Raw genomic sequence first — 14716 nt, 5'->3', positions numbered from 1 at the left:
CGATTGAGATTTGTCCGAGTCAGGATGATCGCTGCCAAACAACAAGCTCCGCAGCCGAGGTATCTCTTCTTGCGCCACAACTTTCTGATCGGTTCCATTGTGCGACGTTGCGCACGGGGGAAACGAAAGTCGAGAGCCGCTTCGGAATACTGAACCCCAGTTGTGACTTGGAGAACGGGCCTGAGTCGACAGCCATGGAAACGCAAAGACTCCACTTGAAAAATTCATCAGAGGAATCAATGAGTCTTCGACTGAACGAATAGAAGAGTCCATGTCTCGGAAGCAGAATCCAGAGGAACGATTTCGTTTCGCGTGGGCGTCCACCGTCATGCAGCTGTATGTTTCCGCTCGGCAGGACTCGCCGGTCAACGTTGCATCGTCAACGAGGACCAGGGCAAGGACGTTGGGATGCAGCTCCATTCTATTGATGATACCTCGCGTGTGCTAGTCACGGGAGTCCGGGCCGGTGCGATAGGCCGGCACCGTCTCTCCGAGAGTCGGTAAGATGACTCGAATGTCTCCTCCAACGTCGTCGACCTCGAACAGGACAGAAGTTGGCGGGCGCTCGTGAAGAGCAGTTGAGGTCGAGCGGTGAGCGAAGCGCCCGCTTCGCATCAGACAGTCTGCTCGGATCATTCTAGTCATCATTGGCGCCTTCACAGCCGTAGACTTCATCTTCGTGGGGTGTCCTCCCCCGTCACTCAAGCAGGATCCCCTCGGACGCTTCCCGTGGGACGAAACTCCAAGAAAAGGGTTCGCCTGCTCCAACATCGATCCCCTCCAGCTTCAGAGTTTGCCCCAGTCCCCGTCTGGCTAGAGACTCAATTTGACAGCGTCAATCTCCAAAACGTCGTGTGACATCTCTGCCAGAAGAGGTCTCAGAAAGTCGGCAATGAGCAAGAGTAGACAAACGACTGTGTGTCCCCGTCAACTGTGTGGGAAAGTTGTCTTGAAGGCTAACTTGAAACTCCACCTGCAGCGGCATGACGGGGAAAAGTCTCTTGCTTGTGAGCTATGCGCCAGAAAATTCTTCTCGACAAAAGAACTGCGACAACACGGCTTAGCTCACATCGGAGAGAAACCACATAAATGCTCAAAGTGCCCGGCGCGGTATACCGCCTTAACAAATCTCATCGAACACGAACGTTCCCATAGCGGCGAAAAGCCGCATTCCTGTCTCGAGTGCTCCGCAAGTTTCCCGACCTCATCGAGGCTCGCCATACACCGACGTATTCACACCGGCGAAAAACCCTTCGTTTGCGACGAGTGCGGTAGAAGATTCGTGCAGAGCGGTGAACTCGCCATTCATCGGAGATCTCACACTGGGGAAAAGCCCTACGAATGCTATGAATGCGGCCAACGCTTCTCGCGTTCTAATGTGCTCAAGATACACGAACGGGTGCACACTGGAGAGAAACCTTTCGAGTGTCGAACTTGTGGCAAGAATTTCGCGCACGCCGCCAGTTTGAAGAGCCACGAACTCGCGCACACCGGAGTGAAGCCCTTCTCGTGCAGTTTCTGTCCTAAGACTTATGTGAGAAGAGAAGTGATGCGGGCTCACGAGAAGAAGCACAAGGACGGAAATCGCTCGTGAGTTCGTCTAGCCGAACGAAACGGACGATTCCATAGGGATGCCTTCCTGTCTGAACGATTCAAGACGCCGGAACTCGATTCACGATGCGGATAAACGTTTTCGGTCTCGTCTGCTGGTGGGGGCGGCGTCGTGGGAAGGTCGGTAGAGGGAATGTTCAACGACATGAAATTCAAGCACTTCAAGAAAGAAGCTCGACCATACAGTAAAAGCTCGATATGACGACCCCCATTACAACGAATTTCTCGGTACAACGAACAAGGAATTTCTCCTGCTTTGGCCAGCTCGTCATACGGATAGTGTTGAGCGGCATTCGTTACAGCGCAAACTCGGTACAACGAACCAGTTTCGTCGGTCCCTTCGTGTTCGTAGTAAGAGCTTTTACTGTAATAGGATTATGACGATAGAATAAAAGATTTCGGGGAAAGCTCGCTTCTTTCCCTCCTTCCTGAAATCGAGCACCGACGGCACTTTTCTCCGCGGGAAGACGCGGTGCGAGCAGGGGTCGGGGCTGGCAGGCGAAGGCGTAGCGAGAGAGGGGCGGTGGTGGCGGGACGGTCCGCTCCGGGCATCAAGGCTCCGGCAACAGTCTCCGTAGAGGCTAGCGATGCCCAGCCTCCTTTTGGATTAAACGTTCTCTTGATCTCTCGCTGAATCGGCTTGGAAAAATTTTACATGTCGGAAATATGGCCTTGATGAATCGCATAATTTCATCCGAGAACGACTGTCCCCGTACACCGTGGCTCCGTAAGAAATCTTCGAATGAGATGAAACGTTTTTCTGTCAAACGTGGGAAGCGCCCGGCACTTCAGTGCCAGTTTTCTCCAGGCCTCCGAGAGCTCGCTTACGATGATTCAATAAGGCTAAAGCGTCATCGGGAATCCTGCCACAGACCCTCAGCTCATCAGGGAATCTCCGCCGACGTACGAACACATTTTCTCCGCGTCTTGCCTGTCGTAATCTCTTCAGGGAAACGAAATTTGTGGGACGGATCCTCGGTCACGATCCGGTGGCCTAACCTTACCCAACCTGCGGCCGCACGCATCAAGATTTTTTCAAAATCAGCGCGCCGTCGCCGTGGTGCTCGGAAGAGAATGGGAGACGTTGCGCGGTTCTGATTTCCATCCATATCAACACATACAGTAGAACGCGCTCCAGACCGTGTAAGGAACCTTCGAATGTGTATTATTGGAAGCGTCCAAACATGAGTCCTAAGAAGGAGAAGATCAAGTGCCCCATCAATCACTGTGAGAAAATTTTGCTGAAGAGAACCTTGAAGATCCACTTACTCCGACACGAAGGAGTGAAAGCACACGCTTGCGGGAGCTGTGAGAAACAATTTTGCACTGTGAACGAACTCCGGCAGCATGCTCGCGTGCACAGCGGAGCAAGACCCTTCTTGCTATGCATGTCCTGCTCGTTTCACCGCACTTTGCAATCGCCTAGAGCATGAGCGTTCCCACACAGGCGAAAGACCTTTCGCCTGTTCTGAATGCTCCTCGAAGTTCGCGACCTCGTCCAAACTGGCGATACATAGACGTATCCACACTGGGGAGAAGCCATTCGCGTGCGATGAGTGCGGGAGATCGTTCATTCAGAGGGGACAGCTCATCGGACATCTGAGATCACACACCGGAGAAAAACCATACAAATGTTCTCGGTGCGGTGATTCTTTCAGGCACCCTTCCACGTTGTCTCGGCACGAGAGAGTACACACAGGAGTGAAGCCTTACGAGTGTGCTCTTTGCGGACGACGTTTCGGTCACTCCAGCAGCTTGAGAACTCATGAGCGTGCGCATGCCGGTTTGAAGCCATACAAATGTGGGATTTGCTCGAAGCCTTTCGCAAGCAAATATAATATGAGAGCTCACGAGAAGAAGCAACACAGCTAAGTTTGGGGCCCATGAAAGGAAGCGAGTCGACGAAGATGATGGAGTTGAACCCCTGTCTGCTCAGATTTTGTCTTTCGAACCATTATGAATTATAATTTTGTGACGAGAGCGGAGCGGTGATTACCTACTGGCGAATGCCTGGATTGGATGTATAGGCTACGAATCAAATGAATAAATAAATGGAATAAATGGAACCGATACCCAGACCGCTCATGCAAAGTCTCGATTCATTCATGTGATCGAAGCTCGATGCTGTATAATTTTCGCGACAGTGCTACCGTCGCATTACTCAGGCATTCATAGTCCGGCCGTGGGAATCCTCCTTCCTTGATTTTTTCGGCCGGTGTGCTCAAGCTTAGGCGAATTCGAAAGCTTCCTCTTGGATGCGCAGAACCTATTCCTCCCAGCCTGGGCTTCTTGGAGTGTTCCACCGCAGATGGTCGTTGATTTGCGTTGCGATGTCGTCGTCCACAAGTGCTACATAAGTCTTAGGCGAGTTTCGTTTGCTCGATGCCCATCTAAACTCGATGGCCCGTGAATCAGCTCTGTCGCGATGACATAATTTCTCTTCCATTCGGGTTGTTTCTAGCCACCTCCATTCCCATCTGGTGTATCGGCGGATGCTCAACTAGCCCGAAGGCTCTCCGAGACCCACGCGATGCCGAGTCAACTGGTCCGCTTGTACGCCACAGTCTGGGAGATCCTATGTAGGCGGCGCGGCGCGAGCTTCAATCGAATGGTTTCTCACTAAGGACCTCCGAATCGGAATCGAATTCCCTGTGCAACATGTGATGTGAGGTGTGACCTCAAAAGAGGACGATGTTTCGTATCCATATTCAAAGCTCGAGGCTAGATACGGAGATGGGGAGGATCAAGATCCTTATCTGTCTTATGATGCATCAGGGCTGCTGGGGCTGAGAAGCCTCATGAAGATGAGACCGAGGATTCGATGAGGCAGCATTTTTTCGGAACTTGAGGAACACAAGGAGTCCGCGATGAATCCGAGTTGCGATATGTGGGACGTTCCTTCATTTGCGATTGAAGCCAGGAAGCTTCCAGAAGAGAACTCATCACCATAGAGCGCCACCGGTCCTCGAGGGCATAGAGCACTCCCCGTTCGCTCGATACGAATCTTCTATATTTGCATATCATTCATCATCCTTGACAATCGAAATTTCCAGAACAGATTAGGTGAACAGACCATGCGGGCGGTACATGTAATCTTTCCGTCAATCAACAATCACCATCGGTGAATTCGCGATGCTTAGGAGAGAGCCGAAATCGTATCATTGGGCGGCTTCGACCAATTTCGAAATCATAAAGATTCCCGCCTTCCCAGGAGTTCACCAATTCTGGTACGAGTCTCCATTCCGTTAACCGCAGACAATCGCTCGAAAGGCAGACACCTTCTCGCCACCACGGAGGGAACAGCCAAGCCTCTGGACCTTGTCTCGATCGCGCCGCCAGTTTCTCTGTTAGCCTACGTGTACTTACCGGACGGAGATATCTCATCAACACTCGGCGCTGTGAGGTGTAGTTGAAGAGTTCAAGCTCGCCTGCCATCCCGCTGAACTATCCTCCGTAGGTTTAATTTAGAAGCTCGGGGGGCACATCGAGTGCCTCCTCCTGCCCGCCGAATATCCATCCTGACTCGAGTATCTTCAGGAGCTCGCCATGTTCAACGCTGCTGATCTATTCGAAGTCTCGTGCCGTAAATCTGATCCGACTCCTTTTCACGCTAGGGCTCCCATCTGACGATTTAATGGTGGGTCAGCCCGAGAGTTTCGGCAATCGTATCCCCAGCTGTCGAACTTTCCTGACCGCCACAGGGAAACTCTGGACGCGGAGCGGCACCTCAGCACGGTACGCCCCCGCTGCATTTCGACGACGTGTCGTGAAAATCGAATCGCGCCCGCCCGACAGCTCAGCAAGAGGCTCAGATGGTCGATCACCGAAAATCAGATCTGATTGCCGATAGCCGGAATCGGCTCCGGAGAATCGCAGAAAGTCAAAGCTGAAAATCAAATTGACAGAGCGACTCTTACTAATGTCTAGTGGGGTCCCGGATAACGAAAGCCTCGGGAAACGGACGTTACGGATAATGAACCTTCCCGGATTGACCCCGCTGACCCGCATTACGAACCAATTAAGAACCTAACGAACTTTCTCTGCAGACAATCGAAGCGGATCTCACAGGTCCAGGGACTTACGGATTCTCTGGTTTTCTCTGCTAGCGCGTCGACCTAGAAGCACGGTGCAATCTAGATGCCTGTTTTCCCATTGAGGCCAATTCCAATTGTGGCTCCGCCTAACGAACTTTCCGCACAACGAACCTTTCCACGGAACCGAGCGAGGTCCTTAACCAGGACCCCACTGTACCGAGATTCTTAGCCTAAGATCTCAGGTACAGCCTCTCTCGAGGGAGGTGATTGCGGGAAATCGATGGAATCGAGGAATTTAGAGTCTTCTCCTTGCAGCCATAGGCATGGCCGGTCTGTACATTCTGATGGCCGAGAACGATTGCCTGTGCAGGCTCGAAGAACTATCGGATCGCCATGTGGTCGTCGATGGATCGAACCTCCAGTACTACTTCCTGCATAGGAATCATAAACTGTCGAATCTTCCTGGCTATGAAGAATCCGTCAGGAAGTATTTCCGCTATTTACTCAACTCTAGGATCGTTCCACATGTTTTCTTCAAGGGGCCTCTGAGTAAGTTTCACATCTCGTAGGGTCTTTCGCTGTCCCCCGGATCTCGTAGGGTCTTTCGCTGTCCCCCGGATCTCGTTGCTTGATCTGTGCTTCCACCATTCGAGCTGTCTCCGATACTTCTCTTTCGACTTCAGACGATCGACGCAAACAGGAGCGGCTCTTGCGAAGCCAGATCAAAAATTTTCATCGCTTGCTCTATACGCCATGTGCTGAATTTGATCAAGCATCTCCGATTGGTACCGGGGAGGTTTTCCGCGGGGTACTCAACTCATTGGGCATTCGTTCAATACAGGTGAGCGAACGAGATTTGTCACGGAGCTCAGTCGCTGGAGCGACCCGGTTTCGAGAATGTCTGACGATTGAGGATTCCTTCCCTAGGTCCCAGCTGGCCGCGATTACTTGGATGAAATCACGTCCCACGCAAAGTTCATGAACGCCTTCGTGATCTCAGGAAACACGAGACTGTTTCTGAAGGACATACCGATGGGTGTCGTCTGTCCTTCTGCAACAGCGCTCGTAGATTTCGCGCCGATGCTGAGATGTACGATGAGGGTCTTTCACTATGATTCTTTATGTGCTGGAGTCGAACTCGGTCAGTGGCGGAATATTTCCATAAGCTCCGAAACTGCTTCCATATTGAGACGGATCGAATGGATCTTCACGTACTCGAACTTGCTTACAGATTCGTCGAGGAATCCTCACGCAATAACTATGTGGGGAACCGTCTTGTTCAATCGAGATATCTTCGAACCCTTCACGATACACTTTTTCAAGAGATTTCCAAGAGGACTCCCGAAATTCTATCCGAAATCAAGTAGTTCTTTACGACGAAGTTTCCCTGAGGAAATATTCCAAAGGTTTGTCTCCCATCTTTCTCGGATTTCTCCGGCGGCTTCGCTTCAGCAGCAGGAGTCGGAGGGTGCAATACTTATCATGATGAGCAGAATCACTAAACGTACTGGCCTTGTCTGAATAGCGCAGCGTCTAAGGCTTCGGTGTACGAAAAGAGAATCGACGAAGGCTGGATCGATATGTTTCAATATTCGGCGACCACATTGGCATCGGTTCAATGCCAGCTGCGGTGACCTCGTTTTGAGAAGTTTTGCTCTCCTCGAACCATGGACTGACGAGAAATGTCACGGGCTATCCTCTGCATGTTCTCGCACTGTCCTGGCCACGGGTCCGGGCCACCGATGTCAGAACCCAAGATGCCATCACTCTCCTGTGGACTCCCTCCCAGCGAATCCTCAAGAATTCTTCCGAACTCTCTCTCGATTCCCCCAATACGGCGATCGTGTCACGCCCATAAAAAATCTCTTTCCTTCCGCTATTTGAAATTCGAGTTCTGATCGGAATCCTACCAACGGATATGATTCTGAGGCTCGAGGTTGATCTCAGCCGGGAGCAAAATGCGGAATGATCCGAGACCACGTCATTCCTCGATGTTCGATATCCGATTCGATATTCAAACAACGGAGATGTATTATTCCCGACAGGAAGCGGTCTCACATAGACCTCCTTCAATTCTTCCTCGAGAATACGGCAGAAAACGCACAGAGTATTGTCCTGTCACAGGTCAGTCTAGAGGCGGATGTAAGAGCATCGTGACCGATTTTTTTCCACATCATTCTCCAGAATTCTTCCTGGGAGAATCATGTCGGCTCTCCATGTCGTCTGAGCCTCCCGCTTTGAATCTCAGCCTCGTTCATTTTCATGTACCTCAGTTATCCCCGGCTTGCCACGAGATGGCGATCCTCCTTCTGCATCAGGACATACAAAGTCAAAGCATCGAAGCCTGTAACGTACTCGAACGACTCGAAGAGCAGATAGAGCAGGGAACCCACTGCGACAAGCACCTACCCCGATGGTTGCTCCGCCGCGAATTAGCTGGCGTGAGTTACAAGAATCATTAAATTCGGACGAATCGCCAGGGTCCCGCCGCGGCTCATGGCCGATCTCGTTTTCTATTCCCGAGCTGCTAGGACATTGCTGATCGTTGGCAGTCTCTGTCCTCAGTGCGGAATTCTCCCAGATACCCTGACTGATCGAACGCTCTACCTCATGTGTCAAGTGGAAGACTTCGAAAGGGAATCTGCCCATAACAGTTCGCTCCTCCTGCGACGGATCATTTACGGACTTTTGTACCCGGCATGTGACCACGGCGATAGAGGCATAGCGATATCCGGTAGGTCGAACACCGAATTCTCAGCGCGAGGCCATAGAATAGGAAGCTTGTGTGTTCTCCCATGGCTTCAGGGCCTCCGTCGCGCCGATGACTGACAGCATTGGAAAATTCGTTGGGAATCATTCCAGAAATCGATAGATCGGAGCTGCGGATTCAAGAGACGCAACGAACTCCACTATGGACCCTATGGGACGCAGAGCGATCCGTATGTCATGCCCTGCCTCGTTTGGACGAGATGGAGAACCTCCCCGGATCGGAGCGCCTACGACTCTTTCTGATGAGCATGGGTAGGGATAGTGATGAATTGCTCGTTCCCTCTAGAACTTCTCATAAGAATGCATTTCGCTACTCTCGAACGACCCCCGTTCCAGGACTCGGGGAGAGATGGCCTCGCTCGGATCAAACGCACGCATCTGTCTACGTGACGGCTGTTCTGAAGTTCTGGATTGCGTACGGGGCCGATATCACGAAAACGGATCTCTTGAGAGTTCTACTGACGGTTCTCCTTATTGAGTGGAAGTGGGTTCAGACAACGCTTGTCATCATTCCCGTCGATGGTACTTATTCCTCAACGCGAGAGATGTTAATAAAGCTCTCGAATGTTTCAGATACAGAAAATCGAGCGAGGTATTCCAAGATCCGGTCGAGCTGAACAATGAAGCTATGCTCCACCTAGGCATGGAGTTCCATCCTGGGTGTTCAATCAGCCAATATGGATCCTTCGCTTGTATGCATCCGTTAGCTCAATTGCAGAGCGTCACGCTCTTTGCGGCAATCTTACACAAGCTTTTCATGCAGCCTCTCGGCGCTGAATCCGATAGCATCCAGAGAATAACTAGTGAAGTGGTCTTCTATCATATCTGCCAGCGGACAAAAGATTTCGGAGCCGCCAAATTAGAACGATTCGTCCTAGCTATGGTGGAAAAGAGCTGCCACAAAATATTTGAGAGAAGCCTGGAAATGATCTGGAATCGGGACCATCGATAGGATTATCGAGGGCCGAGCCAATCGAGGCCGCTTGCTCCGGCATTCGGAAGACGTTGTCCCAACTAGATTCATTGTATAGATGCCTTCGAGCACGCTCGCGATGACTCGATATATCCGAGACAATAAAATTACCACACGGTGAATTGAGAGAGTCCGCTCCGAGATCCGTCCGGTTCTCACCCACGCGATCGGCTCCCTTGGTCATTTCGCTCCGGGCCTGCCTCGCGAACGAGAGTCACGATCATTGGTAGTGAGAAACTCCATAATTTCCAGCAGCACTCCCGCATATTCTCTCTCCAAACTCGTTGTATTTTAAAATGTTGAATAACGCCCAGAATAAAAACATAGGTATTGACTCAGCTCTTATTGTTCCCCGTCGGATCTTGTGGACCCGAGTGATCCTCTCAGACTGCTCGGGTGAAGTCATTAACACTCACAACAGTATCTCCCTTTGCCTGCGAGCCTGCGAGCATGTACATCGCCGATTGGAGAGCCCAGTCGGTACAGCTTGAATCTTCCAATGGGACCTTTTCTTCGATAGGAGCCTCGGAGGAATCACAGACCGTCTTCGAATCATAATGGCCTCTCCTCCTACGCTGCCCCAGGAGCCTCATGCTCTGAAGCTCGCCTTTACTGACTGAGTGATTTACCCGTGGCGAATGCTCACAACCACCGGAATACAATCATCGCAAGCCGGAATACCGCCTGTCATCTGCCTAGCGCATCGAGGGATGGTCACGCGAGAAAACCCTCTACTCCTGAGCGCCCGCCGATAGGAGCTCTCCGCTTGGGGCGTTTGAAGATGTGTGCTTACATATGAGCCGGTTTGGTGGCCTCTAGGACCCGCTTGTTCGAGGCAGACGTATAATGAAAGAATTCGGTCCATGTTCTTGGGATATCAGGGTTTTCCTCCCCATCCATTCCTTCGGATGGGTGCTTCCGTGTTATGCAGCGATTCGGTATCTATAAGGACATGCGCTGCGGGAGCGAAGGCACTCTACGCTTACACGATAATTGAAATCGAGGGTGGTGAATGGTGAAATCATTATCTGCTCATGCTCTGCCGCTGGTGGTTGAGCGAAGAATCTTCCGGAGCTCCTCGACCTTAGCGAATCCGAAAATTGAATTTTTTATCGACGGAGAGTCTTTGTCTCTGACTTCCCTCTCATATACAGTAGCGAACAAAAATTTCCGGACAGACCGCGATTTCGCTGCGGACGCGACTTCCAACTTGCACATAGAGAGAGAGAGACCGTACATGGGAATTGGGAATCGTCTGAGTGAGCGGTGACTTATTTACGAGTTAAAGATTCAAAAATTGTTTTGTCTGGAGAAGTAAACGTAGGTGCTGACCGTTAACGGTAACGATGACTTGTGACTTATGAGACGAGTAATGAGAGGGAGTGAGCGCGGCTATCGTCAGTAATTCAATGGCGGGCTCTGCTGTTTTGAACCAACCAATCGGCTTCGTCACCGCTCAGACGATTCCCTAGTACGGTCTCTCTCTTTGTGCACGTTGGAAGTCGCGTCCGCAGCGTAGTCGCGGTCTGTCCGGAAATTTTTGTTCGCTACTGTAAGTCAGTCTGGCACGGTGACCAGTTCGCCACGACAGCTCTGAGAGCACGTCCCACCTTTCGCGCTGATGAACCAAAGCTCCGTATGCGACTTTCCTTCTCGGAAAGCACATGACTACCTTTTTCGAGAGACCTCAGCCGAAGGTTCAGCGCCGTATCGATAGCGTCGGCGGAGTTCCGCTCCGAGCAGGTTCGTGAACCGTGCGAACTTCTTATCTCCAAGAGGGAACTTGAGCACGGGAGTCCCTCGATCATTCTGGAATTCGGAGAATAATCAGAGAAGTGATGCGAATTGGTCGATCAGATCTCAATCGACGGCAAGGAGCACCGCTCTCCCGTGGAGGGCAGTTGCTCGGCTTCTCCGTCTCTCCCCCGATTCCTAGACGGGACTCTTCTGGACGATACTGCAGAGAGCGGCGGGCGGCTGCAGAGCGCCAATAGAAGTGGGAGCAGATGGGATGGCTCAAGAAGATAGGGAATCGGGAGTGGGAGCATCAATATCATAGCAGATTGGGGGAAGCAGAGAGAATATTGGTGACGATTCGATATCAACGTTCTCTCCCAGTCGCCCGTCCCTTGGAGAAGACGCTGCATCGCGGTGTGGAGAGCCGACGACAGCATAGTGAACGTGGACTTCCTCAGTCTACCGTTCCAGGCGAGCGCCAGATCGGAAACTCCACCGAGTGGATCGTATTGTGGTGGAACCGTGAGTGGCTGCTCCAGGAAGTAGGTGTTAATCTTTTCGGGGGCCTTGGAACTCTCCGACTCATCGAATAGTCTGATGACACGGTGCAGGTACCTTGTCCGACAGTATTTCCCACGAATTTCACGAGTATTTGCAATTTCAGAGACGTTTTCCGGACAACCAGGCTCCCGAACCCAGGGAACATCCTCTCAGGAATCGGATAGAGAGCTTCGACTCTAGGGTACAGTATGAGCTCGATATGATAATCCGATTCTTGACATGAAATGCACTTATTATAATCTAGAGTGGCATATAACTGACCTCCGAGAGATATTTATCGATTTTTGTATCACGATTATCGTATCACGTCACCAACTCGATCGTATCCCCACGAACTGACTCTGATCAGTGGAAACTGGGAAGTGCCGATTCAATCGAGATGCACTGTGGGAGCGGAGTCGTAAACTCTCATGCGTGAATGTCGAAGAAAGTCGGATCAGAGGTTGGATAATTAAGCGGGAGACTGCTTGCGATCGGTCGAGAAGTCGGCGAGGGGAATATGCGTCTGCCGTTAAGAGGTCATCCTTCGGAATTACAGGTGGAGAACCACCGTCCGCAGCAGCGTGTTTGGACGCGGGTCGAGATGGCAGGCCTCTACCCGATTTTCGCGACGAACGATTTCCTGTCGAGTTGCGAACAGCTCTCGAATTGCCATGTGGTCATCGACGGTTCAAACATTCAATACTTCTTCGCGGACCGCCGCAACGCCCTCTCGAGCCTCCAATCGTACGCACAAGCTGTGAGGGATTACTTCCATGAATTACTTGAGGCGAAGATCACCCCCCATGTCTTCTTCGACGGACCTTCGAGTGGTGAGTTTTGTGGGATACGATTCCCCTCTGGCCTCCCACTTTGCTCCATTCACACAAAGGATCCGTATGTTTCATGCGCAGATGCGTCCGAAAAATGGGAGCGTGCCCGCAGACATCGACAGGACCGCTTGGAAATGTTGGCCGGTCAACATCCGTGGCATGAATTCTCGGCGTCCCCTGCTATCTCAGATATATTCCATCGCGTGTTGGATTCGATGGCGATCCGCAAGATTCAGGTCGATCCCGTCTCCACAGAATCATGGCAAGGGATGATTGATTAGCTGGTGAATGCTTGCGTCTCATTCGGATTCGTTCCAGGTTTCTGCGAAGCGTGACTACACCGACGAGATGATTTCACATGCAAAGTATTTCAATGCTACTCTGATCTCGGGGAATCTCAAATTCTACGTGGAGGATCTACCGTGCGGTTTTTCTCCTCCCTCTTCTCTCTCTCTGAGAGCGATGGGAGGCTGTCGACCGCGATCGAGTTGCGTCATTAGAATCTACCGTTTCCAGAGATTTCGCGATCTCATTAATCTCGGTCAGTTTTCTGAATCGATTCCTGTGTTCCAACCGTCCGACGCAAGAGGGCATGAATAATTATGACCATATCTCCCAGGCGAGTCGCCTAATCCTCACGCTCTCAGGATGTGGATAACCGTTCTGTACAACAAAGACGTTTTCGGGGAGTTTTCAAAACATTTCCTCCCAGAAGCTGATCGATCTGCTCCCTTCTACCCGACGGGGAGAAGGGAGTGGATTCATGCGTTACTCTCTTCGAAGAATAGAAGGTACGTGATTGTCATAATTCCAAGCGATCTGCAAATAATACGGAGGGCCTTCGATACGCCGAACGATTGGCTCACGTTTGAAGATCGGATTATTCCTCCAAAACACATTTTGCCGCAGATCCGGCCCGCTAAAATTACTTCAGTTCTTCCTCGAGAACACTTACGATGATGCTTCGCATATAATATACCGACAGGTGATCGAGATTGTTCGATATCGTAAACCTAAAAATGCTGATCCTATATAGAATTGAGTGACCTTCAACCACGAACATTTCTCGCAGCTGTATCCGAACCATCGTACCCAAGCGAAGCGTCTTTTCCGTCGAGACCCCCCCATCGAAGCCCACGACGTGTTCGAAAAAATCCGAAATGAAGTGGAAACCGGAGAATTCTGTCACCAGCATCTTCCACAATGGTTCTTGAGCTTCATAACAGTCGAGGTTGTACGAGGGTTGCCTTCTGCTCCGACATATCACACTGAGGCACTCAGAAGCCGCGTGACCTTTTCTGACATCTGAATATCATCGCGAATAAAATCAATAACGACACCTACCCTGCTTCCGCAGTGTAAGCTTGTTCCGGACTTGCTTGATACGCTCACCAATAGACGTCACTATCTGAAGTCGCTGGTGGAGGACTTTGAGAAGAAGTCCGCCCACGACTGCACGATATCCATTCGACGGCTGATTTACGGAGTTCTCCTCGCGGACTGTGAGGAGAGCGATGAGGATATATTTGTCGAAGGTAATTAATAGTCTCTCGATATTGAGGGACTTCCCGGCTGTGGCTAGGGATCCTTGCACCTGCATCGTCGGGCCATTCCTCATGATGCCTGGCGCGAAATTCAGTCGGAAAATCCCTCCTCAGAGCTTGATCGTAGAGCAGAGGATCTGCAAGAGGTCAAGCGACGGCCGAGGTGGAAAATGTGGAGCCCCGGTGAAGAATCTGAAGATTTCTTGGTGCCCGGGCTGAAATCGATGGATTCTCTGTCTGAATCTGAGCGTAGGGACCTCTTCCTGCTGGGCATGGGTGAGCAGAAGTCCTTTTTCCGTCGGATCTCTTGGCCAAATTATCGTGATTCGTGGTGTGACTGATATGGGTCATCCTGTGGTGTCTTCAGGTGTTGAAAGAAAACGAAGGAAGGGCATCGATTCGGATGAGCGTTTGTATATCACAGCCATCTTGATTAACTGGCTTGCTGCCGGGAACGATATACGGCGGGCAGATCTGCTGAGAGTTCTTCTTACAGCCCTCATTGTGGAATGGAAGTGAGTGTGAAATACCGTTAGCATAGGACGCGATCGAGTCGCATCTGATTCTGAAACGAATTCGTCCGCATTCAGGTACGGGAAGCCAAGCAATATCTTCGACGACAGAGTGCGATTGGACGCGGAACTTTGTGCAAGGCTGGCCGTAGACTTCCGGCCG

General features: G+C 51.2%; 2 protein-coding genes across 2 annotated transcripts; both read left to right on the top strand.

The window, feature by feature from the left end:
* The first annotated feature begins 892 nt into the window (after positions 1-892).
* On the top strand, positions 893-3483 carry LOC100899093 (gastrula zinc finger protein XlCGF52.1-like). The gene is made up of 2 exons (XM_003747711.2): positions 893-1590; positions 2958-3483. The coding sequence occupies exons 1-2, from the start codon at positions 893-895 to the stop codon at positions 3481-3483; spliced, it is 1224 nt and encodes a 407-aa protein (XP_003747759.2).
* Positions 3484-5841: 2358 nt separating this feature from the next.
* On the top strand, positions 5842-9604 carry LOC100898949 (uncharacterized). Its single transcript, XM_003747710.2, has 11 exons — positions 5842-5887; positions 5961-6194; positions 6329-6486; positions 6573-6786; positions 6877-7051; positions 7691-7769; positions 7919-8086; positions 8211-8379; positions 8508-8666; positions 8751-8898; positions 8988-9604. Exons 2-11 carry the CDS (start codon positions 5969-5971, stop codon positions 9364-9366), a joined length of 1875 nt encoding a protein of 624 aa, XP_003747758.1. The 5' UTR covers positions 5842-5887; positions 5961-5968; the 3' UTR covers positions 9367-9604.
* Positions 9605-14716: the final 5112 nt, after the last annotated feature.

This window comes from Galendromus occidentalis, unplaced genomic scaffold (genome assembly GCF_000255335.2).
Source record: "Galendromus occidentalis unplaced genomic scaffold, Mocc_1.1 scf7180000077524, whole genome shotgun sequence".
Taxonomy (NCBI): Eukaryota; Metazoa; Arthropoda; class Arachnida; order Mesostigmata; family Phytoseiidae; genus Galendromus; species Galendromus occidentalis.
Note: the sequence above shows the minus strand (reverse complement) of the source record. Positions and strands in the feature narration are given on the sequence as shown.

Excerpts from the sequence above, each read along its gene's own strand:
- LOC100899093 (XM_003747711.2), top strand. The coding sequence starts at position 893 with ATGAGCAAGAGTAGACAAACGACTGTGTGTCCCCGTCAACTGTGTGGG. Across the intron at positions 1,591-2,957 it reads CACAAGGACGGAAATCGCTC|CATGCTCGCGTGCACAGCGG; the intron begins GTGAGTTCGTCT and ends GAACTCCGGCAG.
- LOC100898949 (XM_003747710.2), top strand. The coding sequence starts at position 5,969 with ATGGCCGGTCTGTACATTCTGATGGCCGAGAACGATTGCCTGTGCAGG. Across the intron at positions 6,195-6,328 it reads TTTCTTCAAGGGGCCTCTGA|ACGATCGACGCAAACAGGAG; the intron begins GTAAGTTTCACA and ends TTTCGACTTCAG. Across the intron at positions 8,899-8,987 it reads GTTCTCCTTATTGAGTGGAA|ATACAGAAAATCGAGCGAGG; the intron begins GTGGGTTCAGAC and ends CGAATGTTTCAG.